At 43.2% G+C, this 27,027-nt stretch overlaps 1 protein-coding gene across 1 annotated transcript in view; it reads right to left on the bottom strand.

Moving 5' to 3' along the window:
* Positions 1-2,951: 2,951 nt before the first annotated feature.
* Positions 2,952-27,027, bottom strand: part of LOC146977016 (netrin receptor UNC5D-like) — a 184,858-nt gene continuing 160,782 nt past the window's right edge. The window contains exons 10-18 of the mRNA XM_085792877.1: positions 25,579-25,728; positions 24,579-24,797; positions 23,583-23,667; positions 16,056-16,227; positions 12,749-12,979; positions 8,661-8,810; positions 6,707-6,874; positions 6,269-6,447; positions 2,952-3,793 (exon numbers count right to left, since the gene is read on the bottom strand). Of these exons, the coding sequence (XP_085649003.1) occupies positions 3,586-3,793; positions 6,269-6,447; positions 6,707-6,874; positions 8,661-8,810; positions 12,749-12,979; positions 16,056-16,227; positions 23,583-23,667; positions 24,579-24,797; positions 25,579-25,728 (1,562 nt within the window). The 3' untranslated portion in view covers positions 2,952-3,585. The remainder of the gene's footprint in view (positions 3,794-6,268; positions 6,448-6,706; positions 6,875-8,660; positions 8,811-12,748; positions 12,980-16,055; positions 16,228-23,582; positions 23,668-24,578; positions 24,798-25,578; positions 25,729-27,027) is intronic.

The raw sequence follows: 27,027 nt of genomic DNA, 5'->3' as shown, positions 1-27,027 counted from the left end.
GCAGCTCACGGCGCTACTTCAGATTAGAAAAAAGATAAATAAGGAAAACATGGTTATATCATTATTTATCTAATTAGTCACCTTGAGATGGGAAAAAAAGTGTTTTGTGATTCAGAAGCTGTTGAAAGTTGTTTGTTAGCTAACACCTCTGCAGCTAAGGTGGCTAAACACTCGTCTATAGCTGCTGCTTGTTTAGCTGCAGCGCTAATGACACTTGTAGGTGCTAGTAGCTTTAAAAAGAACCAGGTTTAATGGTAAAAGTCAGACTACAGCTACTTAATTAACTGATTAGTCAAGAAACTTTAATTAAAATGCCAAATATATTCACCGGTGCAACTTCTAGTTGTCGTCTTCCTCTCTGTCTCATCAAACCAAAAATGCTTAAATGAGAAAATAATTGAAAAATCAAACAGGAGTTCATATATATTGAATAAAAAAAAGATATGGAGGAGAGATTACCCTGTACTGTCAGATCTGTTTTGCTTAGTTCAGGTTTAGTTGCTTCCGTCCCACCGTGGCCATCTGTGTAAGTAGTTTAACTCAGCATGTGAGAGCTGGAGGGAGGCCTCCAGGAGAGCCAGTATCTTCCAGGTGTAGATGGTTTCCAGGTTTTGGCCTTTTTATTTTTTTATTTTTTGCGCGGTGACCTTTTTCAGCTGATAGCGGAGAATCAGTCGCTCCTTTACAGATTTGGGGGTTCGCGCTGCTCTTTGATCCGTACCAGGCAGAATGACAAAGAGTACAGCTCCGCTCTGTTATATGCAGCCTGATTATTTGGCAGTCACGGTTCACTGAAAACAGATTTCCAGGAACTCCAGCTATCCAATGAAATACATATCTCTGTGGTTGGATAGCTCTGAATATTTCCATGAATACACAAATCAACAGGAATGTGGTTTACCCACTGCAGAGCCAGCATGTGCACACTTGAATCTGCATCCTCCTTTGGCAGCTTGATGATGAAAGCGGGGAGTCCTTGTCAATTAAATGAACAGTTGGACATTTGGGGAAAAACTGGCTTAGCGGTGTTTGTGTTACCGCTGAGAATTAGATGAGATGAGCTGCGGCTTCGTATTTACTGTAGTTATAAGAGTCGCATCAATCTTCTCATCTAAGTCTCGGCAAGAAATCAAATAGCTTATTTCCCAAAATGTTGAAACATGCCGATAAGTACACCGCGGAGGGGAACGACAGCTGCATTGTTTCATCAGTCCAGTTTAATTAGATTTGGGGGGATAAAAAGCAGCAGATTTTCAGGAACATGGGAAACAGCATCTTGGACACGTAACTCCTCTGGGTCTTACGCAAGAAGAGAGAAGAGCAAGTATCTACCTCCTTTCAGGTTTTCTACAAACACAATGCAACATCCACATGGTGAAGACTGAAGCTGCTGTCAGGTGGTCGACACAACTTTAGAAGATAAGCAGAGTCTGAGTCCACCAAGTTTTAATTGTTTAGTTGATTGGGGAGAAAAACAGCCACTGTTTACATGACTGGTCTCTGCAGTTATAAAGTCATTCAAGTTGTTGTGATCATTAAGCGGGTGAAGAACGTCCCCCAAAGAGGATGAGACACCACGCAAACTTGATGCACACACCTCAAACATGACTCAAATGTGTGAGTAGCCTAATGTTAGTAACAGTTTGTTAGCATGGGCGCTCTCTCCAGCTTTACATGTATAAATAAATATGTTTCCCAGGGATTAAGGAAGCTAAATCATTTCCGTTACTGCATGTTTGTGTATTTATGGACAATGTGCATTTCTAAGTTCATAAGAAAAATACATGAGCAAACTTTTCAGAGTCCGTGCTAGTTGTTCCCACACATTCAGAGTTACTGTAGTTGATTATTTGATAATATTTCCCATCATATTTGACATTTGTCATATAATATCATATTTTTCCCCCTCATTTTACTGCACAATGTACATTCACATGTGACCAATAAAACTCTGAGCTGCTGTTTGGTGGCAGCATATACAATAATATTATTATACTACTAAATCTTTTTTATTTCTATTCCCAGACCACTTCCTGGTGCCCTCAAAAATAGATATCAGTGAATACGAAGGTGTCATGAGTAGTTGAATAATTGTTTTTAAACCAACGACTAAAAGTCAACTAGGAAAATCTTTGGTTGATGGGAGGGGGGACAGCCTCATGTTGGACTTTGTATGGGTCTCTGTTTCATCTCTTTGCTGAATAAAGTTTTATTTTCTGACTAACTTTCAACCAATGAGTTCATTAAGTAGATGAAAAGAGAGAGAGGCAACACAGAGGTCAACACAAAGTCACTTTATTTAGGTTTAGGGGGCAGGTGGAGCAACTGAATGTGGGGGGAGTGGGGGATGGGGGGGTCTTCCAGATCAACGCTCACTCACTTCTGTCTGTCCTCTAAAAGGCAGAACCAGAACCGGCCTCTTACATGAACATGAGATCCAGATAATGATGATGATGTCCGAGTACTGGTATTTACTCCAAGCTGCGATCCTCAAAAAAAAAAAACAAGACACAAAAAAGGAAAAACAACAGCTCCAGCAAAGCGACACATCAAAAGTCACAATTGATATTCAAAAATGAAGGAAAATTAATTAATTCATGTGATTGATTGATTAATTTTCTTCCAAAAAGAACCAGAAGTTGATTAATCCATAGACACTAGGGGATGCGGTGCAGCTGGCTGTGTTACTCTGCTGATGGAAAGTGATCTTCAGTGTTTTTTTATGCACGAGGCCGTTTGTTAAAATGACTGTCACTGTCTATGTGATGCATTTCACTGTAGAAGCCATTTCTTATTCGTCTTTATGTTTGTTTAATTAGCACGTGGACATCGTCGGATCTTTTTAAACGCTAATCAACGTGGTCGATCGCTGTCACAGAGCCACTGACATGTTCTTACGACATCAAGATCCTATTTTTTTTTTGCTTTCTTTCTCTCTCTCTCTCTCTCCCATCTATCTCCGGCAGTAACAGTAGAGACACGGTGCAGAAAAGAAACAGAAGCTTCAGGAGATATAGGAAATGAATGACAACATAATGACGTTACACCAAAGGTTTCGACGGCACCCGGACGGCCGCTTTTTTTGACGGCAAGTGCCAGCGCGTCTGTCTGATGATCCTCCGAAGGGGAAGGTCACGCCACTAGGATTTGATTGGCAGTTTGTCTAAAACACACTTCCCCACACCACATGAAGAGTCCTCGTCACCCATAATCCTCACATACAGGTTATCAAATCTGTCTTCCAAAGCGTCGAGGAGTTGACGTATTTCAATCAAACATGGGTGTGGGATACTTCCATCCTGCTCCAAGATGTTGTTTTATTTTTTGCTGGACTCTCAGGTGATCCATGGTTTCTGTGTGTCTGTGTTTTGCCTTTTGGTTAAGCAGAGATGTTCCTTTAGTAACAGTCCATAACAGGGTTTATTCTCCCTCCCCAACCACCACCACCACCGCCGCCGCCGCCGCCGCTGCTGCCGACTTTGCGTCTCCTCCTCACTTTCGGTCAGCAGACAGGACACCTACCTGGCCGTCAGTGTTCATGCAGTTGAAAGTCCATCATGATTGGATCTGCTGTGTGCACCTGTCCTACCCAAGTTTAGTGAATTCAGAGTCCTGCTCTTCTCTGCTGCTGCTGCCGCCGCAGAGCGTGGCGGTCGTCGGGGACTGGACCTTACCGATCTCCTCCAGGGCGCTGGCCAGAGAGTCCAGGTCCCCCGAGTCCTGGTGCTGGGCTTCCCAAAGACTCAGAATCACTGACGAGGGGCTCTCCTGACATGCAAAGTAGCACAGGTTCCTGCAGGACAGAGACGTTGGAGGGTTATATTAAAGGTAGATCAGAAGTAAAGTGAGTTTATCACAGTTTATTATGAGAAGAAACACACAATCAGAGAGTTGATGACTTCATAAGAGACACTAAAAGCTCTAAAAACACTGGATCCTACATTTCCCATCATGCAAATCTCTACTTCTGACCTTCCCTTCCTGCTAAATCAGTGTTCCCAACCTTTTTTGGCCCGTGACCCCATTTTGACATCACAAATTTCTGGTGACCCCGCGATCACGTGACTGCGGCCGCTTAGATATTTCTATAAGCTGCATTTTATTTGAACTCGATTTATAATTTGTGAAAGTGAAAGTATAGAATACAGTTGTTTAAAATTGTGTGCGGTGTTATAATAAGTTTTTTTAAAAATGTATCTATGTATATTGTTTATCAATTACTAGACATTTCAGACGACCCCATTTGAATTCCAGGCGACCACACATGGGGTCCCGACCCCAAGGCTGAAAAACGTTGTTTATTTCTTTCAACCCTCCCCACAGCTACAGTTTTTTTTGTTAAGACCAACCCTCTTTGGATGACATCACTGTGACATCACTGGGGTCATTTCCTCAAACACAAGTCATTACACACACACACACACACACACACAAAAAAAGTCATTACACATCGCCTGAGGAGTGGCTTTGTTCTCGTGACAACTAAACTGCGACCTTTGGCCCTTGAGTCGAAACTACTGGCAGAGCTCCACCTGCAGCTTTATCACTGGAGCGGCTGCTGCTATTTTTTTTTCCTCATTAGCATTTGTCTTTTTTTATAATCAAAACAAATAAATAATTAAAATGGAAAATATTCCACCAGACACAGAATCTGTGCCTTTGAATAACAAAATAAAAACCCATCTCCCTTCATTTATTATGCAAATATGTTTCAATTCAAATGTTTAACAGCTGGATAGAAGATGAAAACTGCATATTTTCTGCACTGGAGGTTTCACACTTGTATAATAATAATAATTAGCATAGTGGAGAAATTAACTTCCAAACAACTTATTTATGCATTTGCATTGTTTAACTCCGATTCAAGGTGAGGGTTAAATATTCAAATGAAGTATGACTGAGACAAAGATATCTGTGAGCGGAGGAGGATGTTAATAAAACGTTTTAATTATGCAGAGGAGCTACGAGAGACACAGATTATAAAAATGCAATAAAAATGTCTTAAAATAAATTAAATCAGTTAATCTAATGATTAATCAGTCAGGAATCATCAGCACAGATGATTTTTTTTACTCCGGCTCACAATATTATCTGTGCACTGAGACTTAGCTACAGTTTGTGCTGTGAACTCATGTGGTTTATTATTGAGGAAACTCACTGCAGGCCACAGTTTATTTACTCTCTCTCTCTCTCTCTCTCTGCTGTTGTTGTTGTTATAACTCCCATCCAACAGAGTGCACTGTTTCCTCACAATGGGATTTTCCTTTGTTGCCTTCTCCCTACTTTTCCTTTTCCCTTTCCATCCCATCTTACTGTCCTTCCTCTGTGTGATAACGTTCCCACACATTCATGGAAATAATTACCAAAATCAGCTTAACTAGGTAGAGACATTCCCATTACATGCTTCTTGGTGTGTTCGACTGGGCTGAAAAAAAAAAAAGAAGAGCTCTCAAATCCTCTCTCGCATTCCTCGGTCACATTTTTTCTTGTTTGTTTTGTTTTCATACCAGGTTTAAGTGAGATTCCTTATTTCTTAATCACATAGTTCCTGTCACAGTTTCTTAGTCAACTTTTTTCCCTCTCATGTTTCTCCAACTGGCAACACAGAGAAGAGCCTTGTCGTGGTTTGTAAGCGTTTCTCTGCCGAGCCACACACACACATCACCCCGTCACCAAACGACTGACAAACCCCTCACACAACACTACACAAGCCTACGCAAACACACTGACCTGGCACAACCTCTGCAGAGTTTAGTAAAAGGGCTGGAGGACGCAGCAGCACATGAAGACGTGCTGCTAATGAGGAGTGAACACGTTTTCTTGCCAGAGGCCGGCCTGTCAGCGGTCTGAGCCCTTCTTCCTTCACATTCCTGCAAAACATGGCATCTTCTCTCCGACTGGCTAAAGTTGGCCCTCACATCTTTTCCTCCCTCTCTCCCTCTCTCTCTCTGGTTTCTAGATCTATAATGAAATCAGCAGTGTGGCGTGTTACTGAAGGCTGGTTGGTGATGGAAGATTAGGGCTGACACGGTGCCTAAATTCCAGATTTTAAAAATAGTATTCAAAGTGGGCCCAGCGTATATGCAGCTCCGATGCATCCCCATTCCCCAGTCATTATTGCATTATTCTGTATGAACGACCTAAACAGAGCCTGATCAGCTGATCCGTGTGTGTGTGACTGCAAGCTTTTGCGTAACACTGCAATGACTCAGCACCTGGCAGATGGAGAAAAGTGAAGAAGGAGAACTCAGAGTGCTATAATTCATACCTGTCTATGTGGAGCTTTTGAGCCAGGAGCTGCCAGTCCTTCCCTTTGGCATTAGCCGTGTCAAAGGTGGCGCTGATCCGCTGACGGATAGACAGGGGGATTTTAAAGGCCCTTGACCCCGTCTGAGAGGTGATGGTACAGTCCGACTGAGTGAAAAAGGGAACCACTCCCTTCTCGTTCTGGTGGAAAAAAAGAAAAGAAAAGAAAAGAGTGAGGTGTCAGTGAGATTACTGATGGTGCGGCTTATAATCTTCAGCACGAAGACAAGGACGAGGGACTTATCGAGACAATTTGCAATCCATACATGAAAAGCTCCCTGAGAGGCTCATTAAGCAAGCTCTTAAATCAAATCAAGAATTATTCAGTCTAATAAAAGAAGCTATTAGCACGGCGCACGGCTGCAGCCCACACGCCGCCGCTGCCGTCGTCTCATCTCACCTCCACCACGGACGTGTAGACCTGCAGGATCTGCTCCTCGCCTTTGACCTGTCGCACGCTGATCTTGCAGGAGAGCTGGGGGGCGGAGGAGTGGCTGTAGCGCTCCAGAGAGAAGGCACACTGCAGGGGACGCTGGTTACTGGCCCACACCTGAGAAAAGGAGAACTCCTGCAGATGGGGGGAGGATGAGGAGGAGACGACGATGGCGGCGGCCGTCGTGAAGGGCGGACAGGAGAGAACGATGGAGGCATTAGGCAGAGGAGACAACAAACTCATTAAAAACCCCCCGGCTAAAGACATTCGTTATTTGAATCCCGCTTTGCCACCCACTTTGCTGTTTACATGATTAATTAAGACTGAATGAGTGGCCTCTTTAGCCGATCATTGATGTTGGCTAATCAAGCAGTTTACCCGTCAGAAGGAAACACCAGCAGTCATTAGTGCCCTCAGGACCCAAGACGCATCCTGCTCACCATGTGAAAAGAGCCGGAGTCATCCGTGCAAAATCGTCCTCATAAATGAGACAATATTTTACCCCGCTGCTGCTCGGGGAAAATTAATTAAGCTACTTTACAGTTGTTTCACTTTACACCCTACAGTATGGCTGGTTTTCATGCAATCATTAGCGCAGACTCAAGCCCACATTATTAGCACAAATAGTCATGACAATTAACTGTTTTTTTTGCAGTAAAAAGCAGACTCCAGGCCATATTCACCAAATTAACCACTGGTTGTGTCTGTTTTACAGCAGGGGTTCCCAAATTTTTTCATGGCAAGGCCCCCCCAAAATAGCCTTAGCTTCTGGCCGGGAACTCCCTTTGCAAACCCACTGAGTTTTGAAACAGTTAGCAGTTAATAGTCATGATGTCATGAATGATCATTTGTCTGGCAGGCAATTAGAAAGATGAGCATGGCAAATAAGGTTTTGGCATGTTATATTATCATAAATAAGACTTTATAATAATGCCCAAAATAGAATAATTGTATTTATTTTGTTATTTGTTCTCATCTTACCACTGCTTTAAAGTATAAATTCAGAAAAACATGAGCTCTATATGATGGAGTTAGGACACAGATGCCTTAACTCACCAGGTTTGCACTGCATTTTCCCTTTAAATGTGACAACTGTTAAAAAAAGAAACTAAAAAGTGGCAGCAGAGCTCTGAAGCCATTGGAAGCAAAAGAAAAAAAAAAGGGCCAATTTCGACTTCCATTACTAACTACAGTGTGACCCAGACAGTGGCGCAGTGAGAGCGGGTCAAAAACACTGTTTTACAGATGAATCATCCTCTCTTCAGATCCATCAGACAGGAGGACGGCTACTTGTAAAAAGCCTCCTTCAGGCTAGAGTAGTGTCTGAATGAAAGCCTATAGTCATCTTCCCTGTAGGACCATCACACCGCACACCGCTCTTCCTCCACTTCCTTCCTTCCTTCCTCCAAGAAAAACCTCGTTGGTATTCTGGAGGCGCTGTGGTGGTGGGCTAATTCTGCTAATAGGATGTCACTGGTGGGATAAACATCACAGGGCAGAGCAGAACATGCAGCATATAGACCCCTAGGAAGATAACTATGTGATGTGTGTGTGTTCGTGCCTGCCTGGAAGTCATAATTAATTTTGTGAGTGTGTGAGTGTGTGTGCGCGGGTGAGATAGCTAGTCTTAGTGATATCGTGCTGTGCCCTTGCTACTGTCCTTTGGCTTTGATGTGACCATGTGAGAAACAGGGGGATTTGGTGGAGGAGGAGGAGAGTTCAGACGGAGGAACAGAGGAAGCTGGGATGATGAAGGTCCCGGCTTCTTCCTCTTCTTTTTTTCTTTCTTTTTTTTTTTACCCGATCTGTGACCCTGAAAAGCAGCTGTGCTCTCTTTAAATTAAAGCTGAGGCGCACCACATGCTTTACATTCCTTTTTTTTTTTACTCTAAACGAGACAAACATGTGGTGAGTGTCGTACCTGGCAGGTGGTGAAAGGCTTGATGCTCCAGAGTAACTGTGGGATGTCCTGGATGGACACCTGGAGGCTGAAAGTGTTCCCCCTGAACAGCATCACTTTGGGCTCCTCCAGCAGCCGCCCACCCCTGCTGCGCTCGCCCACTGCCACCTCCTGATAAGGGAAAAAAACAAGACACAGGTTGTTGTTGTTGTTTTTTTTACGGACAAAGACGAGGAAAAAAGGTGGTCATTTTATAGCTATGGTTGATACACGCACACTGTACCAAGCCTGGACTCACTGCACAGAGCAGTTTATGTGCAACAATAGCTTTCTGTTGACTGATGATACAGCAAACACACACATATAGATCCTTATTGTTTCCCAAAGGTTGGAAAAGGTTGAATTGAGACAAATTTAGAAGAAGAAGTGATAATAAGAAAGTTGCCTAAAGGAGCTCTTTGTAAGTTTTCCCTTTCAGGAGAGAGTGATGATTGTTGCAGTTACTGAGGGGTTATAATTTGCAGATGTGAAGCTGCAGTCAGTGAGTCGTTACTGGGGATAAGTGACACGGGGCTAGCTGGTTAGCATGCTAACTTAATTAGCAGAAGAGAAGGGGGCGTTGTTTTTTCACCACAGCTGTTGTTGGTGAGTGAAGCTTCATGCTAAACTTGCAATGTGTCTTTCTAACAGCTGTTGATGCTAATGCTGGAGATGTAACCATAGCAACACACAGTGATGCAGTTTCTTCAATATCATTATGAGATGTTTTGATTATCCCTGTCAAAGTTAAGGGGAAAATTATGCTTTATTGCACATTTGACAACTTTTTTTTTTTTTTTAAAGAGGAACTATGCAAGATTTTTACCATTATTAAATTTATATCATTCAGTTATTAAACAGCTTTGGAGTAATTGTGATGGTTAAATGATTTGTTACAGGGAGAATGGAGGCCTTCCTTGGCCAAAAACCAACCTTGAAAGACCCGAACCGGTGCCCCAGACCTTGTTTTGGAGGCAACATGACACAAACACGCTGCGTAACCCGTGATCTCGTTTATGACTGATTCGACTGCACAAATATACACATTGTAACACGTATGATATATAATGTTATCCACTGCTCCATGGATTCATTTCTCGTCAGCTACGTCGAAAACAAAACGCACTTTGCCAGGTGGGGGAGGGAGGACGGCTGGCAAAACAGCAAAAAAGTGACTGGACTTGCAAAGTTCCCCTTTAAATATTGGCCTTTGACCTGATTCATTGTTTTATCCGTCGCTGGAAATGAATCGTCTCGCAGTCTGCCACTGTGTCTGTTGACAAAACCCAGAGGTTATTTGCAGTTAGGCCTACTGTCGATGTGAAATGAGTCTCCAGCAGAGCAGATCTCATCTTTAGGCCTTTATACTTGAAAAATATCCTGAATAAAAAACATGCAATTAATCTGGATTAGCTATCTACACCATATGATCAATCAAGATTGAATAATTTTATCAATCGACGGCCTTATTTTCTATATTTTGCCTTCAGCTTCTTATTTGTGACTCAGGTTTTCTTTGACTTCTGTGATACAAGCTGAATCTCTTTGAGCTGCTTTGCTTGTGATGTCTGACTTTCCTTCGATGATTAATTAAAAAAAATAATTGACAGATGAGCTGATAATGAAATAACCACTGCGACAAAAATAAGCTTTTAGTGAAGAGTTGTCTTGGGTTTTTAAGAGCTGCACAAGCTGCTTGTGCACCCAGGAAGCCTCCATTTTTATCTGCTCTCTGCTTCTCGCACTGTTGGAAAACTGCTGTGAGCATATTTTAAAAAACAAAACAAAACAGAAAATCAACAAATGAAAGAGTGGTGTCTTTAATGCACCCAGAGTGATTGGGCTCTAAAAGTTGAACTGCTGGAGCCACTGATGCTCCTGACAGGTAACCAGCCATGAAAAGGATCAAAGCACAAATGGCACAAGTGACAAACCAACAGTGCTCAACACTTTCAAAATAAGATAAAAAGATGAAAAAAAAAAAAGTTCCTCCGACACACGGCTTGAACAACAAAGGCCTGCAGTTTGTTTGTTTTTTGGCTTTGTGCGTTGTGAAATTGTGATTTTTCCAGGTCATAGGAGAAGAATAACACATGTAAACATGGTCCTTGCATGTTTGTGTTTACATCTCCTGCATCTTGTGGGGATGCATGCGAGGCGGTGAGTCCTGTATGCCTGGTGCTGCTTATCCTCTCCGTCTCACAACACAGAGGGGGAAGAGGGAAATGCAAAGTGCACACACAAACACATGGCGCTGCCTTGAACCTGATCGATTCCTGCTTCAAGCTCACGGGGGAAATTAATTGTCGTATGAAGCACAAACAAAAGGCGGCAAAAAAAAGAAAACAAATGAACAAATAACCACGGCTGACTGATGGAGAGGTGAAGTGAATTGGCTCTTGGCACCTACAACCAATTTCTCCTTTGTTCACGTGCAATTTTACCTCTTGAATGGAGGCACAAGTGAAGCAGGACTTTTGGCTTTGTGGAGCGACTAGCAGCGCTAATTCAGAAAAGCTGTTTGTGTATTTCTAATTAAGAAAGGAAACAAATTACTCCTGGCAGAAGTTTTTTCTTTTTTTGGCTGCAGCGCTGCCTTTGAATTAAAAAAAAAAGGTGTATATATGTGTTTTTTATTGGCGTGAACCCACACTGAAGAGAAAATGTTTCACAAAACTCCACCAAGGAGTACGGCGATGAACTGAGGCCGGATCGGAGGATGGGTTTTCTTTTTTTTCATTTCAATGCGTTCAGATACTTGTCACATGAAATGCAATGCTGGGGCGCACTTAATTAACAGAGAGCAAATTAAATTACGCAAAGAAAGGGCAGAGAAGCAACCTTAGAGCATCTGTTGTCTTTGTAATTAAAAGTCCCTCTTTGTCTCCGAGTCATCAGGCAGCTCCCAGTGGCGATGTTACCGAACTGAAGGCAGATCTTCAGTGGAGCACAAAAAAAAAAAAAGAAAAACTCAAGACAGCAGCAGCTCTTCCAGGCGAAACCACCGCCACCACCACCACCAGCCACTTTTCCTCTGTCACATACGGTACTTACTGGCTTATTATTGTACTCCAGAGCTCGGCTGGATATATTCACAGTTTTAGCCACGTTAGCAGCATGAATATGTGAATTGCATTGGTGCTGGTTTCCAGACCGTAACATGTCAACAGAGCTTTGTAGATATTCATGGATCCTTTGACTTTTCCTCTAAAATCAATGTAAAGTTAAAGAGACCTTGAGAAGTTTGCTTTTGGTTATAAAAGAATCTCATATTAATGTGGATGATTCTACATTACCCACACTTGTTGTGGGTTCATTTTCGACAAAAAAAATATTGTTTTGCCTTATAGTTATTTTGATATTATTATTTTCCTAGTTTCGGTTTCCCGCTGCCCAGTGCGTCAAGGGAATAACGCAGCTGGATCACCATTTATGGTCGGAACTACGACGGTATCTGATCGTCTTTGAACTTTCATTCATTTTCATAATGAAAACATTATTGGCAAATGTTTTCGCTTTTCTTTCCGAAACTCCTCGTAGTCCCTTTAATATTTTGTGGGGAAAAAAAGATTTCCTTTTGTTTGCTATTAAAGGTAGCGTCTGTAGGTTTGTTTTCAATACAATTTGTAAACACAACATTCAAATTGGGCCCCTCCTCTAGTAGTAGTAGTAGTTTTTATACAAGCCCACAGCGCCACACGCCCAACTTCACCTACGCTCTGTCATTGGCTGGGGAAAACACACCGACTCCCCGCCCAGAAACGACCCAACTACACCAAAACATCAAAATACAGACACGGTCACCACCACACATGAGTGGAAGCCCATAGGTGATGATGAAGCAGGATTTCTTTTGTCTATATTCTCATTTTTTAGGAATAATCCCACAGACTCTACCTTTAAGTTTGATGCAAAATGTCATGTTATGCTAAATTTAGCTATATAGCACTTTAAAACATACACATAGCTCTTTTAACATGGTGTTTGATGAGATGAAAACATGACAAAACAGTTTTTTAGTACACTGAATCAACCCTGACACCATTTCCTCTTCCCTCTGTACACTGTACCTGAAAAGCATGCGGCGTGTCGTCCACACAGTAAACCCTGAGGGTGAAGCCCAGAGAGTTGCTGGTATCCGGACTACCGAACACCGCCAGCCTCAGCCGCTTGGCCGCCTCCTGGTTCAGCGGCTCCCCCACCAGGGCGTAGCGACCTGGATGCTCCAGCAGCACGTGGCACCTGTGGGCGTCCAGCAGACAGTAGCAGGACGTGCTCTCCTCGTCCACACACATCACCTCCTGTGGAGACACACACACACACACACACACACACACACACACACACACACACACACACACACACACACACACACACACACACACACACACACCAGCAGAGACCAGATTTAGGTCCAGTGCATTAAATAAAAGCGATGCTCTGGAAGCCTGTGGCGCTTCATCTCGGAGTTAATTGTGAGAACGGCTCGATACTGGGATGCCGTCTTGCAGATGATTTTTGAGCTCTTGATTTTTGAGGAATCAGCATCTAGTTATACACAGCGGAGCTCAGCCTGCTGATTCATGATTATTAACATTTCAATTACATCCAAGAATGTGCTTGCACAGGGAGGAAGAGGCTTTAATTTAACCATCACACAAAAGATGAACATCCAGCCTGTGATATGTGAATAATGCACCTCTTAGCACATTTGATTGATCAGGCAGGATTCATCATTCTGTCAATTATTACCTGTGAAAAGAATATTTTTGGAGTCAGTTAATGAGTTGCGAGAGCTGCGGATCTGGCATTTACATTTTTTTCCTATTTTTACAAGTGACTGTATTGTTGTTATGGACGTTATTAAAATTAAAACACTTCACAGACTCACACAGGATCAGGAAGTGCGCACAAGTGAACGAGGGCCAAATGAATAACGACACATCTCACTAAACAGATGGGGGATACAGTAACACTGACAAAATGGATTAGCGGCGCTGCTGCGGTTGGATCCGATGGCCAATTGCTCCTCATTCCTGTGCTCAGTCCTCCCTAAATCACCTTTTAACTGTGACCCCTGGGTCCCCCCTGCCCCCCCCCCCCCCCCTTTGCATATGGCCCTGCTCGAACGAATATAAAGCAACGGAGGGTAATTTAGTGGACCACAGCTTCCGAAAACCAGCCCCCATTAGCGCTGCAGCAAGACATGAAGGATCTCCATGGCATAGCTCATCCCCGCCAGGCAGCCGGGGGGAGAAATGATGGAGTCAAACTCTAGCAGTACAAAAGTGCAGGCTTTAATGGGAATGGCACTGAGAGGCAGACGGAGCGAGAGAGAGAGGAGGAGGAGGAGGAAGGAAGGAAGGAAGGAAAGAGAGAGAGAGGAAGGCAGACAGAGGAGAGAGTAAGAGAGAGACCTCCATTTCCCATTATATCACTAATTCCAGAGATTAGGCTTTGAGTAAGCATCCTTCCTGAGATAAAGGGCTCATTATTTCACTGTGACAGAGACGGGTCGCACCTTTCTTGCTTTTTTCTTGGAGAACATCTCTTCGTCTTTCCCCTGAACCCGTCTGTATCTTTCTGTCTATCTCTTCCTCCTCCTCCGCCTCCTCCTCCTCCTCCTGCGCTGACTCCCTCCGCTATTCTCTGCTGTCTGATGGCATACAGCTCCCATCAGTGATGAGTCTTTTGATAGCTCCCTTTTGTGCAACACGTCTTGCTGGCAAATTACATCTGTGTAAATGTCACAGCGAGTGAAAAGAGGAGGAGAAGCCACGAGGCCCCCCTCTCAGGTCACGCTCACACGGCGGCGCCGGGGTCACTCTGTCTCCGAGAGGGCCCCATAGCTTTTTGATGAGGTTAGTTAAACATTAAAAGAGCATCTTAGATATGTCTACTACCGCCGAGGAGCCACAAGAAAATGGATGGAGGGTGTTTGGATTCAAGTCGGATGTCTGTACTAGTCCTCGGCGAGACTGTGAAGTAGCTGTACAGGGCAGAGTTGAAGGACTTTTTCAGACGTGTTATTTTACCGAAAGAGCTGAAAGTGAGAAAAAAACCCCTTTACAGCAGAAATCACAGCAGATAGAACTATAATGCATTTAGAGGAATGAAGTATTAAATCTTTCAAAAAGCACACTTGACAGTTTTTATCTGTTTTTGACCTCACACAGTTTGAAGGCTGCAAAAAGGACCTCATATGTAGAAGTGCTTTTACTTTGAAATATTCAAAACATTATCAGTGATTATCAGCAGCAGAGTGTGAGGAAATAACAGCTTTGACATTATGTCAAAGACGCCTGTGTGTGTGTTGTGTAGCAGCGGTGCAGGGCTGGAGTTAACATGCTAAGCAGCTAACCCCTGACAGACTACGCTTGTCTGTTTGGACCAGTTTGTACCTCAGGAGGTGATAGTGAGTCACGGTGGCATCAAGTCCGACAGCGGAGGACGAAAAAAAAAGTAGTTAACAGCAAGAAGCTATGAACTCATGTCTCATCTGTCCTCTATTTAGAGACGTTTCTCTCTTTCGCTCTTTCCTCAAGCCCAGCGACTCTGACAGCTTCTCCAGCCTCTCTCCATCCCCCTCATGTTCCTCTAACTCTCCTCATGCAACCACTTTATCTTCTCTTTCTCTGACTGGGAGGCCAAAGAATAAAAATCTATCATTTAATTCAATTCAATTCAATTCAAAAAGCTTTATTTTCTATCACAAGGACAGAAAAGTGTCATCAGTTACATTACATCATCAGGTTGTCTGCTGAACCTGTGCAGAAAAATATTATCCCCCCAATCCATGCAGATTTGGCAACGTGTCAACACCCATCCAGTTTTAGCTAACGTCAGCGCAGTGCGAAGGTGAGGGTTGAAACGTCTGCAAAAACTGATGCTAATATTATTATTGTTAACGTTTCAGTTTGTCATGTGGCAGAACACCAAAGCGGACATACGGCAACATCTGCTCTGTGTCCAGATGTTTCCTCTCCTTAATTTAATTTCACTTGACGTGTCCAGCTGAATTCACCGATTCTAAATTTCAACACCTGCAACACTTTAAAATACCACCATCGTTAAACTGAGAGAGAGAGACAGAGAGAGAGAGAGGAGTGAGTGTTTCAGTGACTAATAGCCGTCATTTGCATCTGGCCTGACATTTCTTTTGGACGTGTGACAGCATGAGGTAGAGCTCCAAGAGCCTGAACTTCATGCAGAATGATGAATCTGAGCTGGCAACCCTGAAATCGGATCCATGCTCGCATGACTCCGCCGCAGGATGAACAATTTTCATCAAAGTTAAGGCGAAGCAGTTTATCAGATCTTATTGATATTCCTGAGTGCTGGTAAAAACAATTTGTGTCTTTTGCAAAAGGTGCTCACCTCCCACTTGTTGTCCTGCATTTGTCTCTTTAGCCGGATGGTCCAGTTGCCGGCGTCGACCTCCCCACAGTGGGCTACGGTCATGGCTATGGGACAGGACAGGTCAAGGCCCGGCGGTCCGTACGTGACGGCGGGGCTCAGGAAGATCTCCGGCCCGTTCTCGGACAAAGTGCTGCACACAGAGGTGAAGAAAGACGAGCATTAGAAAATAACAAATCTCATGATATGGCCATTATTTAGGATAAAGTGCAGTCTGCTGCTCTGGAGAGCGCCGAGGGAGAAAACAAACAGTTATTGAGTTTCAGAGTGTATAAACATGAGAACAAGAATATCACTGCTAATGAATCGCTGCTTAATCAAGCATTCAGATAGCAGAGTGTGACCCCTGCCTCTGAACAAAGTAAACTCAAATCCTTGGACACTCATAATGAATCAATCCCTGACTAGCTGACACACAGACACACAGATAGAGGAAGATTAAAGCACCAAGACTAATGGACAGTGAGGCTGGAGAGGACAGGCTTTAGCACAGAGCGTGTAAGCTTCGTGGGTCGATGGAGCTTATGAAGCCTGCTCTGGCCGGCCTGGTGACAGATTAGCTGGGCCAAGCTGCTCTTGGCCAGGGGCCCAATCTTGGCTGGAAGCCCCGAAGACTGAGAGCAATCGATGGGACCACCATCAGTCATGCAGCTGGCCCGGCTGGACACCTCACATACACACTGGACACCATGTTGGTGCTGCTGCTGTCACTGGAGCAGCGTGGATTTTTTCTCAGCATCATTAATGCAGCTACAGAGTCGGGGACGGAGCTGCAGACACACACACACACGCGCGAAGGCACAGATGCATCACAAATGCGAGCGGGCACCCACACACACACACACACATGAGGACATGGACGCAGATACAAGAAAACACCAACAAGTGGAAATGAGATAAGACTTCAAAAGTAGAATCTCTGCATGTTGTCCCACACAAAGCTGTAAAGCCCATTGCCCTGCTACATACAGTACTATACTGAGTAGTGTGCAGCTTGTTCACATCAGAAAAGTACAATCAACACACTCAGTGTGCATATTAAATATGTTTCATTTTGCATCACAGATAAGATAGTGGTGGGGAAGCTCCAAGGGAAAAACAACCCAATACAAAATGCATCAAATCTTCCCAAACAAACATTTTATTTTCTCTCGTAGTGGAGTTGAACAGCAGTGGCTTTCAAAAGCTGCAGCTGTCTGACCTTAATTATAACCATTATTTCGCTTATTAGAAGCAGTGCGCCGATTTTTTTTATTTTTTACACTGACTACAAAAACAGATAATTACACAAACTACATCTAACACTTACTTTTATTTTTTAAAGTTAATCGTTTGTTTAAAAAGAAAAAAGAAAAAATTGAAGCTTGCTCATGAGTTTCCTGGAGTCAAAAGGTGACGTTTACAGACGTCTTGTTTTTGTCAAAACCCAAACACATTCAGATAATAGATGGTTACTTTGAAAAGGCAGAGAATGCAACACTAGAAAAGCACTGGGGGAAAAAATAAAATAAAATCATGAATCCATTTGGTAAAATAGCTGCTAGAACTCCCTCCAATCAACTGATCAATTAAAGCTTGTTTTAGGCTTAAATACTAAGACAAAGCAGCAATTAGCACGAGTGGCATTTAACTGGTGCACAGGTGATCAAAGTGAAGCAACTACTTTCCTGTTTTACTTCTGTACTGATCATCAAGTGATCACAACATTAGCACTGTAGCAGGGATTTCAATTAGTTTCTATTCCAGTGAAATTGTTGCCAATAAGACAGAGCTATGTAGATGATGAGACGATGTGTACATGCATTTATACTATATCAACATATCCTGTGTGAGCCCGCTGAAGGGATGGGCTGAGGTTGTTTGGCTCCTGTTGTTTTAACAGCTCCTGGTGCCGAGTTTGGTGTGAAACTTTTGTTCTTCATTATGCTGTTACCAATCAACACTAAAATATTAAAAGAGGTTATGATCTGCTGTCTAAAAATAAAATCACACATCCAGACAGCACTGTGGCCCTGCAGCTGCACTTTTGTGCTAATCAGCCCCGGGCTCAGAGGAAACCAAGGTTACCTGCTGCTGAGACTATGGTAATTAGCCAGATTGCCTGTGAGCAAAGATTAAAGATGGTTATTTAGCATCACTGTCTGTGGTTATGAGAACAAAGAAATATCACAGCCGGGATGATGGTTTCGGTATAGATAGTAGATCGGGGGTTATTAGCGATAAGTCTTGTACTGTAGCCTATATGCGCAGCCTCCACCTTTTCACACACATCAACACATCACTATCCAGTGTGACATTCATGGTTTGTATTTGCTTCGATCACGATTCTGAATAAATCATTTTTCAAAAAGCCTCATTAGTATTTGAGAGTCTGTCTGTCAAGCTCTCTGAGTTAAACAACCAGAAAACTGAGCTGGAACAGAATCAATATTTTCGTTAAAAAGTCAGTTTTTTAAAATTTCAAACAAACAGAAAACTACTGGACAAAAGGCCGTGCACATCTATCTGGACGTTTCCATAGAGGACGATTTGCACAACAGCACAGTAAAAACTGTTAACAACCCTTTCTTTTATTATTCAAGCCTCTGTGGTTACTATTAGGATTTTATATCAGCCAGGTAGTCTGAAAAAAATATAAAAATTGACTTCACCTGAGGCAGTTTATCAGAGATCCAGCTGTTCCCCTGCGAGTTCACCTTTAATATTCGGCTCAATGTAAACATTCGATAGCTTCAGTGAAAAGTAGGGATGCATAATCTGATTCTGTCAAAACACAAAGTAGCCTACTTTTTCCCCCCCAACTTTAGCTACTTTAAGTTGCACGAATCAATACCTTTTTAAGGCAGATAATTACCACCAGGCTCTGCAGTCACACACAGGTTTTTTAATGTCTTTTAATTAACCGATTTCATGACCAACAAATGTAATGTCTTCCTGTGTTCCCTGATGGTAGAAAATTAAACTTCTGGCCCGAGTCCTCCTGCCTGAGTCTGGCTGTTATCCGTCTGTATTAACTGATAGCCCGAAGAATTTTCTTATGTGTGTTCAACAGAATTGGTCCAGATGTGGAGCTGCTGTCTTAAAATAATGTAGCAGACCAGATCTGGTCGGTGGCACTGGGCGGATACAGGAAGAAAAAAATAAGTGTCTGAGTCACATTTATTTTGCTTTCTGGATGCCACTGCTCTCATCAGTGCTGCTCTCTGCAGTAGGCAGGTATTTTTAGGGAACAAGCTCTAACACAAATGGCAGACACACAAAGTTATAGTGACTCGCTGGTGAACTTAATGGGGAACTCGGCCTCTGCAGAGTCAGATATTCCCTTAACAAACACAAAGTGAATATCGGAGATGCTGCACATTCATTAGGAGGCCACGGTGCTGAGGCAACTTTTTTTTTGCATGTAATGCTAAAGCTTGTTGCACATGGTCCTAGCGGTCAGAGATCCGCTGGGTCAACTCATGCAGACAGAGGAGAATAATTTACCCTTTGTCAAGTTACTGTTGCTAGGTTGGACAAACAATGGTCACAAAAGGGTTAACTCCCATTGGAAACCATTGAAAAATAGGCAGATTTAAATTGCTTGTAAGGAAAATTTGAATTAACTTCTATTTCAGAAAAACGGTGTCCGTGATAGAAGACAGACATACTTAAGAGCGATTGAACGGGTGTAGCCGATGTTAATCTGGCCCTCTACGTTGTGTTTCGATACGGACTGCCCCAGGTGGGGTTGTGCCAAGAGGTCAATGACAGCTTGGTAGTCAGGTGTTGCATGTTCTTTATGGGTGACTGAGTGCACCCAGACCCTCCGTTACACGGGCATTAGGGCCTACATGACTTTTCCGAAAAGTGGGGAAAAATCATTGTTTTGGGCACTCACTAGCTAGCTAGCTAACGACACTAGCTAACATTAGCTACTAGATAACGTTTAATCTCCGATCTCCCATTTCTCCTCATAAAACTTCACAAAGTTCAAAAGACATTAGCAACGGTAACGTAATGTTTGCTAGATAACTTTGAAGGTTAAAGTAATAAGTATGTTGATGTCTTCGGTTTGGGGAATGGGATAGAAATGACTCCGGGAATAATGTTCCGGATATCGGCAGTCACTATTGCAGGCACAACTTATAACCGTATTGAAAAATTAAAAAGTAGTTTTTGCCGAAGAAATTGCTGTCTTCCTCTCTCGTTTCGTACGGTTTCATCCTAGGGTTGTCCAACCGTAGAACGTTGCACAACTCGTGACGTGGGAAGAAGCGCTCTGATTGGTGGATCAGCAGACCAATCAGAAGGCCAACAAAGGCTCAATTAACCAACAACACCATTTAAATGACACCCGGTCTAATGCAGCTGTGACCGATGCCACAGAGAACTACTGTAGCTGCCTCCTCCTGTAAAGGATACTCAGGAAATGAGGATTAAACTGCTGAGCACATTCAACCAGACTTGCGCGAGTCACGTCACATTAGGTATATTTTGTTACACAATGGCTCTCTGTCCTTGCACTACCCACTGACCCCTGCCGAGCCGAGCCGAGCCGGGGAAAGAGATCACACACACACACACACAAAACATCCTTGTAAAAAGCACCAGAGGATGGACGGAAAGCCTCTTGTGAACACCTGAAACCGAGCCAGAGCTGATCGATTCCCCATTCTTCGAGCGGGGAAGCGTCGTCTTATGTAGATGGCCCGGGTTTGAATGGGAAGAAAGGATCCAATTTCTCCCCTGGACTCTGCGGCTGTCAGAAGATAGGCTTTGACTGACAGCTCAGCGGTGCACGGGCTCCTGCAGCCTCCTACCCGACAGCCAGAGAAGTAAACAGCATCAGGCTTATCAGAGCAAAGCAGGAGCCTAGAGGGCAGCAGCACTGGCTGAAATAGGGGGAGGGGGGGGGGGAGACTTTGGGGGTAGGGGCGTGTACTGTACAACCAGCCGGGGCTAACTGAGCCTATATGTGACCTTTGATCTGTATCTCTACCCACAAGACTATGGCGCTTAAAGGGATCAAAGGGTCTTATGTAGGGTAATAATCTCTTGTTGTCATTTTCATTTGTTTTACCCTCTTATTTTATTATTTTTCTGTTATTTTATTTCATAACTGCTATACAACAGAGTTATCTTACACATGTTTTTTGATGTAGATGACAATGACAATCTGATTGTACAGATTTAATGTAAGATTTTGTTGACTTGTCTTTTTCATGTTGGGATTGCAGATTTATGTTTAAATGTACTGGTTTTAAATGTGGACCCCAGGAAGACTAGCGGCGTTCTAGAGCGCAGCTAATGGGGATCCTAACAAATAAAACAATAAAACAAATAAAACAATAAAACAATAGTTCACCCAAAATTGAAATTTCACTCATTATCTACTCACCCTCATGTCGACTAGGGGCTGGGAGAAGTTTCAGAGTTATCCGTGGCTTCTCTGAGTTACAGAGGGTCTCGGCATAGCAGTGCATGTCCATATAACGGTTGCAAATGGATACCAACTGTCTTCGTAACAAAAAGACACACCAAAAAACATCCAAATACCTCCATGCTGCTCATATGTATGTAATGTCCGTATTGTATTGAAGCCCCGAAATGCGAAATTGTCCCGAAAAAAATTAAATAAGTCTATATTTCAAGCTTGTTTTGTAGCGGAAGCTTCTCGAAGCTCCTCTTCCCGGTTCGTCAAATTTAGACGAACTGGGAAGAAAACAAGCTTGAAATATAAGCTTATTTAATTTTTTTCGGGACAATTTTGCATTTCGGGGCTTCAATACAAGACGGACATTACATACGAGCAGCATGGAGGTATTTGGATGTTTTTTGGTTTGTCTTTTTGTTACGAAGAGAAGCCACGGATGACTCTGAAACTTCTCCCAGCCCTTAGTCGACATGAGGGTGACTAGATAATGAGTGAAATTTCAATTTTGGGTGAACTATCCCTTTAATGGGTGGGCGGCGGACGGGGGAAGGGAGGAGAAGGAGGAGGAGGAGGAGGGGTTGAGGTGAAATGACAGCTGAATTTCATACGCCACTAAATGTCACTTGATTCTCTGTTGGACGTGGAAATTGAGTTTCGCTGCGCTTAGCCGCCTTTGTTAGGGTGATATCTCTCTAGCAGGGTTTTACAGTCACACTGACACATACTGATACTGTCTGCTATAAGTCAAGAACATGTCCAAAAAAAACTGATTTCTGCTTGTCATAGCTTTTGAGGCTCAGTTGCAAAAGAAGTCAAAGGTATTAAGACTCTCCCTTTTCAAAACGGATCTTATCTGTCATTCCATTTTCTCCTTGAGTAATAGCTTTGTGGAAATCTTGACGGCAACGTTACAGAAATAGACTTCCCGCTGGCAGGCAACAAGTCACCTAAACTTTGCGGCGTATCTCCTTCCGTCAAAACCAAAAACCAAATCAATATCATCTATCGTCATGACTTTAACAAAGTTTACCACTCTAAAAACCAAATCACGATGGAGGCAGATATTGTCAGCTGTATCAAAAAAACACAAAACAGTGCCGCCAGAGTCGTGTAGAGTGTATCTTCCTCCGCTGAGACAGTCGCTTAAGGCCGTAATGCTATCAGTCTGCAGCTGCATGATGTGTGTTTGTGACACATCGTGTCCTCCCCTGTAGTCTCTCAAAGACGAGCAAGGACCCCATGCTGAGGTGGGAATACATCTGTACGTCTGCATGTACTGAGTACTGAGTGTACTGTGTATCTGTGCATGAAAGAGGCGGAGCCGACGTGGCAGGAAGAGGGCGGGGAGACGCGGCGTGAAGGGGTCTTAAAGATTAAAGGGATAGTTCACCCAAAATTCAAATTTCACTCATTATCTACTCACCCTCATGTCAACTAAGAGCTGTGAGAATTTTCAGAGTCCTCCGTTCCTTCTCTGAGTTACGGGGGGGGGTCCGTGCAGCAGTATTTGTCCATATAATGGTTGTCAATGGATACTAACTTTCTTCGTAACAAAAAGACACACCAAAAAACATCCAAATACCTCCATACTGCTCGTATGTAATGTCCCTCTTGTATTGAAGCCCCGACATGAGAAATTTATTTTTATATATTTATATATAATATATATTTTTTTTATTTAAAAAAATTAAATAAGTCTATATTTCAAGCTTGTTTGTAGCGGAAGCTCCCAGTGTCTCAGTTCACTGCTCTTCCTGTGTCAGTGCAAATCTCGCGTGATTTGGCGGAACGATTTCTCATGTCAGGGCTTCAATACAAGATGGACATTACAGACGAGCACTATGGAGGTCTTTGGATGTTTTTTGGTGTGTCTTTTTGGACGAAGAAAGTTGGTATCCATTGACAACCATTATATGGACAAATACTGCTGCACGGACCCCCCTGTAACTCTGAAAATTCTCACAGCTCTTAGTCGACATGAGGGTGAGTAGATAATGAGTGAAATTTGAATTTTGGGTGAACTATCCCTTTAAAAGACGGCAGAACGCAGCTCCTCAGTCGGAGTCCCTCACCTGCTGTCTTCCTGGTTGATGATCATGTACATTTCCCAGGTAGTGTCGTCTGCGATCCCCCCATGAGGCACCAGCAGACTGATACCTGCAGAGAGGGAGGTATGCAAGAGCTGATCAACACGCAGCCAGACACAAACACACACACACACACACAGGACACGCACACCTACTCGGCTGTCAGGTCTCTTTACGGAGGGTGACAGCCGGAGAGGTGACGGCCCCAGAACAAGGTGACGGAGGGAAGGTCCCACAGCGCCTGTGAATCGATGCTGCCTGCAGTTTCTCTCCCTCTAACATGCACACACACACATACACACACATATACACACATACATAGAGAGAGTGTCTCTGTCTTAGACCCAAACACCATATTCTACTATATGATAAACAATTACTGCCAATCTACGCTGCAGTAGATAAAGGCCCGCAGTGGACAGGATGATGAATGTAGGCCACGAGACAGCGCTGCAGGAATAATCTGCTTGACTGAGCATCAGAGCTTTTTTTTTTTTTACTTTACATAGACTTGTTAACATTTTCTCCATGCAGAGTACAGTATGCATTCTCAAAAATGTTAAAGCTGAAATCCACAATTTCCGCTTTTTTTTTCTTTTAAATTCATTCATCTGGCAAAACTCTCCAAATGATGCATTCACTGCAGTTATGGAAACACTTCCCCCGTGCACTCTGAGAAATATGGATTGTGTTTGTCAGGACCCCACCGGTTGGTTAAAAATGCCAATGCTGTCTAACTTCATCACTTCAGTACATAATATATTCGTCTTAATGTTACTCGGTCGATCGATGGCATTTTCACATTTTCGCTGCGGACCAACACTGACAAGGTCAAACAACTTCAAAATGCAGCGCTGGATGTTCTGTTTCGTCTCTGCTGCAGCTTCAAAGTCGGCTTAAATTCCAGTTTGTGGCTTCTGTTGGTGATTTATTTTTCTTTCTCATTGTAGGGATTTCAGCTTGGACATATTGAAGGCTGACCTGTGTTGGGGACAACCAGCCGTCCTCCAGCGTGTCCAAACACGGCGGTGGCTTTGTGGAGAGGCCTGCTGGGAGTCAGAGAGACTTGAGGAGTGAAGAGGTTTTTGCTTCTCCTGCCCAGCGTCGTCCCCACGGCGACTCCTCTGTAGTCCGGAGCCAGGCCCCTCGGAAACGTCTGAGGGTGCGACATGACATGGTACTCTGCCCTCTCCGCCACCCCTGCAGATGCAAAGGGAAAGAGCAGTGACTTTGGTGCAGTGAGACAAACTCAGATCAAACACTGATACAGCTCCAGTAAGAAATATATACTGTAGCTCAGTGTTTTTCAACCTTGGGGTCGGGACCCCACGTGGGGTCGCATGGAATTCAAATGGGGTCGTCTGAAATATTTAGTAATTGATTAAAAAAAAAAGACTGACATTTTTTTTTTTAACTAATTATTATTCTTTTTAAAATTATGATTAAAAACAACACAGACAATGTTAAACAAGTGTATTCTATACTTTCACTTTCTCAAATATAAATCGAGTTCAAATATAAATGCAGCATATAAAATCTGAGCTGGTGCATCTTGATTGACGGGGATCGCCAGAAATTTGTGGTGTCAAAATGGGGTCACGAGCCAAAAAAGGTTGGGAACCACTGCTGTAGCTTAAAAAAAAAAGCTAAGCAGCGAATCACAACAAACCAACACAGTTTCTTTCCTGGATAACCAACTGGTGAAGATGCTAACGTGTTGACAGGTGAGGCAGCAGTAACTACGGGGGATGTGGCCTATCGGATAGTCAGTTTGTCATGCCCTTACAAGGTCATGACCATTTCTGTCTCTGTATGAAAGAAAAAAAAAAACAGGTTCAAAGCAGGATGGATTATCCTCCGGACTGCTGCTACTGCAGAGCTGCTACCTTCTCTGTAACAACCTCTCTTCCAAAAAAAGTAGCCGACAACCACAAGACGAGACGAGAGCTCCCGTGACAGTTTTTAAAAAAAAATCACTGACCTTTGACCTGGAGATCGGGGAGTGGGTCGAGGAGCGAGCGCTCGGCCATCAGCTCCTTGTCGATGGAGTCTTGGAAACACATGGGGCTGGTGTACGTACGCGAAACTGTCAGATCCGGCTGCATGGAGGAGTTGATCAGCAGGGGGTTCGCTGGGAAGACACAGGAAGGCATCGCCAATTATCCTCATTAGACATCTTTAAATGAGAGACTAACACTTTAAACTTCCTCCTACAACAGCGGGAAAAAAAAAAAAACCTACAGAGGATGTCATGGTGACTACTGCTATAATATTATTACCATGGAAACTAGAGAGGCAGACAATTTACTGTACTGTGTTAGAATAAAATAGCAAAATGTTAAATAACAGAGTCTGGGGGTTCAGTAATAACACTGACACTGAATCACAGTTTGAATGCATTAGGATGTGAATATTTACAGTTTTCCTGTACAGTAGCAGTCAGAGGTGTGTGTGTGTGTGTGTGTGTGTGTGTGTGTGAGAGAGTGTGTGTGTGTGTGTGTGTGTGTGTGTGGATGGAGCAGCGACCACCTTCCAGGTGTTTGGGCTGGTTCAGCTTCTCTATCGAGGGGGAACATGGATCAAGATTAAAGCTTTTCCTGCCTCCTGCTGTGTTATCAAAATGAACTTTATTATGCCCCGCTGAGAGCTGTTGCTGTGGCGACCCATAATGCCAGCCTTGTAAAAAATATGCCTCAATCTGTGGCAAAAAAAAAAAAACACTGCTCCAGTGTTTTTCGGAGACACGGGAGCACAAATGCTCCATTTGGGGGACAAAAATAAATAAACGAAGACAAATAAAAAATTAAAAACACTAATAAATTACATTTTTAATTTTGGAATCATGAATAATTCATGTATGTAGGATGATAACAACAAACTGATGCGCTGGCCTTTAAGTTATACAGTGCCAGTAAAGAAGAAGGTCTCGGCTCCAACAGGCGAGAGTTACACTGTGAGAACACAAACAGCGGTTGTTACCATATGTTCTCACTGAGCGTTTATTGCTCAGGGCAAAGTGATGTTTGCAATAAAGCAATAAATACATGATGTGCTTTATAGATTAAGCCTCGTACTGTATGTTATTGGACTTTTAGTGCACTACAGCTTCTCCAGAAGGCTCAAGTAAACAAACTGGGGAAAAAAAAAAAAAAAAAAAAAATCCAGTCACTCAGGCCCCTAAAGCATTTTAATAATTGATGTAACTATATCACAATACAAAATAAATACATGCATTATTCATGAATATACATACAAATACAAAACTGCGCGGCCTGTTTGCATGTTGTGTGGTTTAAACTCCGTACAGTTACATCAATATGTGAGGACGTTGATGGTATTTGAATAAAAATAAAGTGCAATAGAATAGCAGTAGACTAGTGTCTCCTCATTCATACTGAGCCCTCACATTGGGAGGAGAGTGACACTTCAT

This window comes from Trachurus japonicus, chromosome 12 (genome assembly GCF_045865225.1).
Source record: "Trachurus japonicus isolate A0001 chromosome 12, Traja_1.0".
Lineage (NCBI taxonomy): Eukaryota > Metazoa > Chordata > Actinopteri > Carangiformes > Carangidae > Trachurus > Trachurus japonicus.
This window is presented reverse-complemented; position numbering and strand designations above follow the sequence as displayed.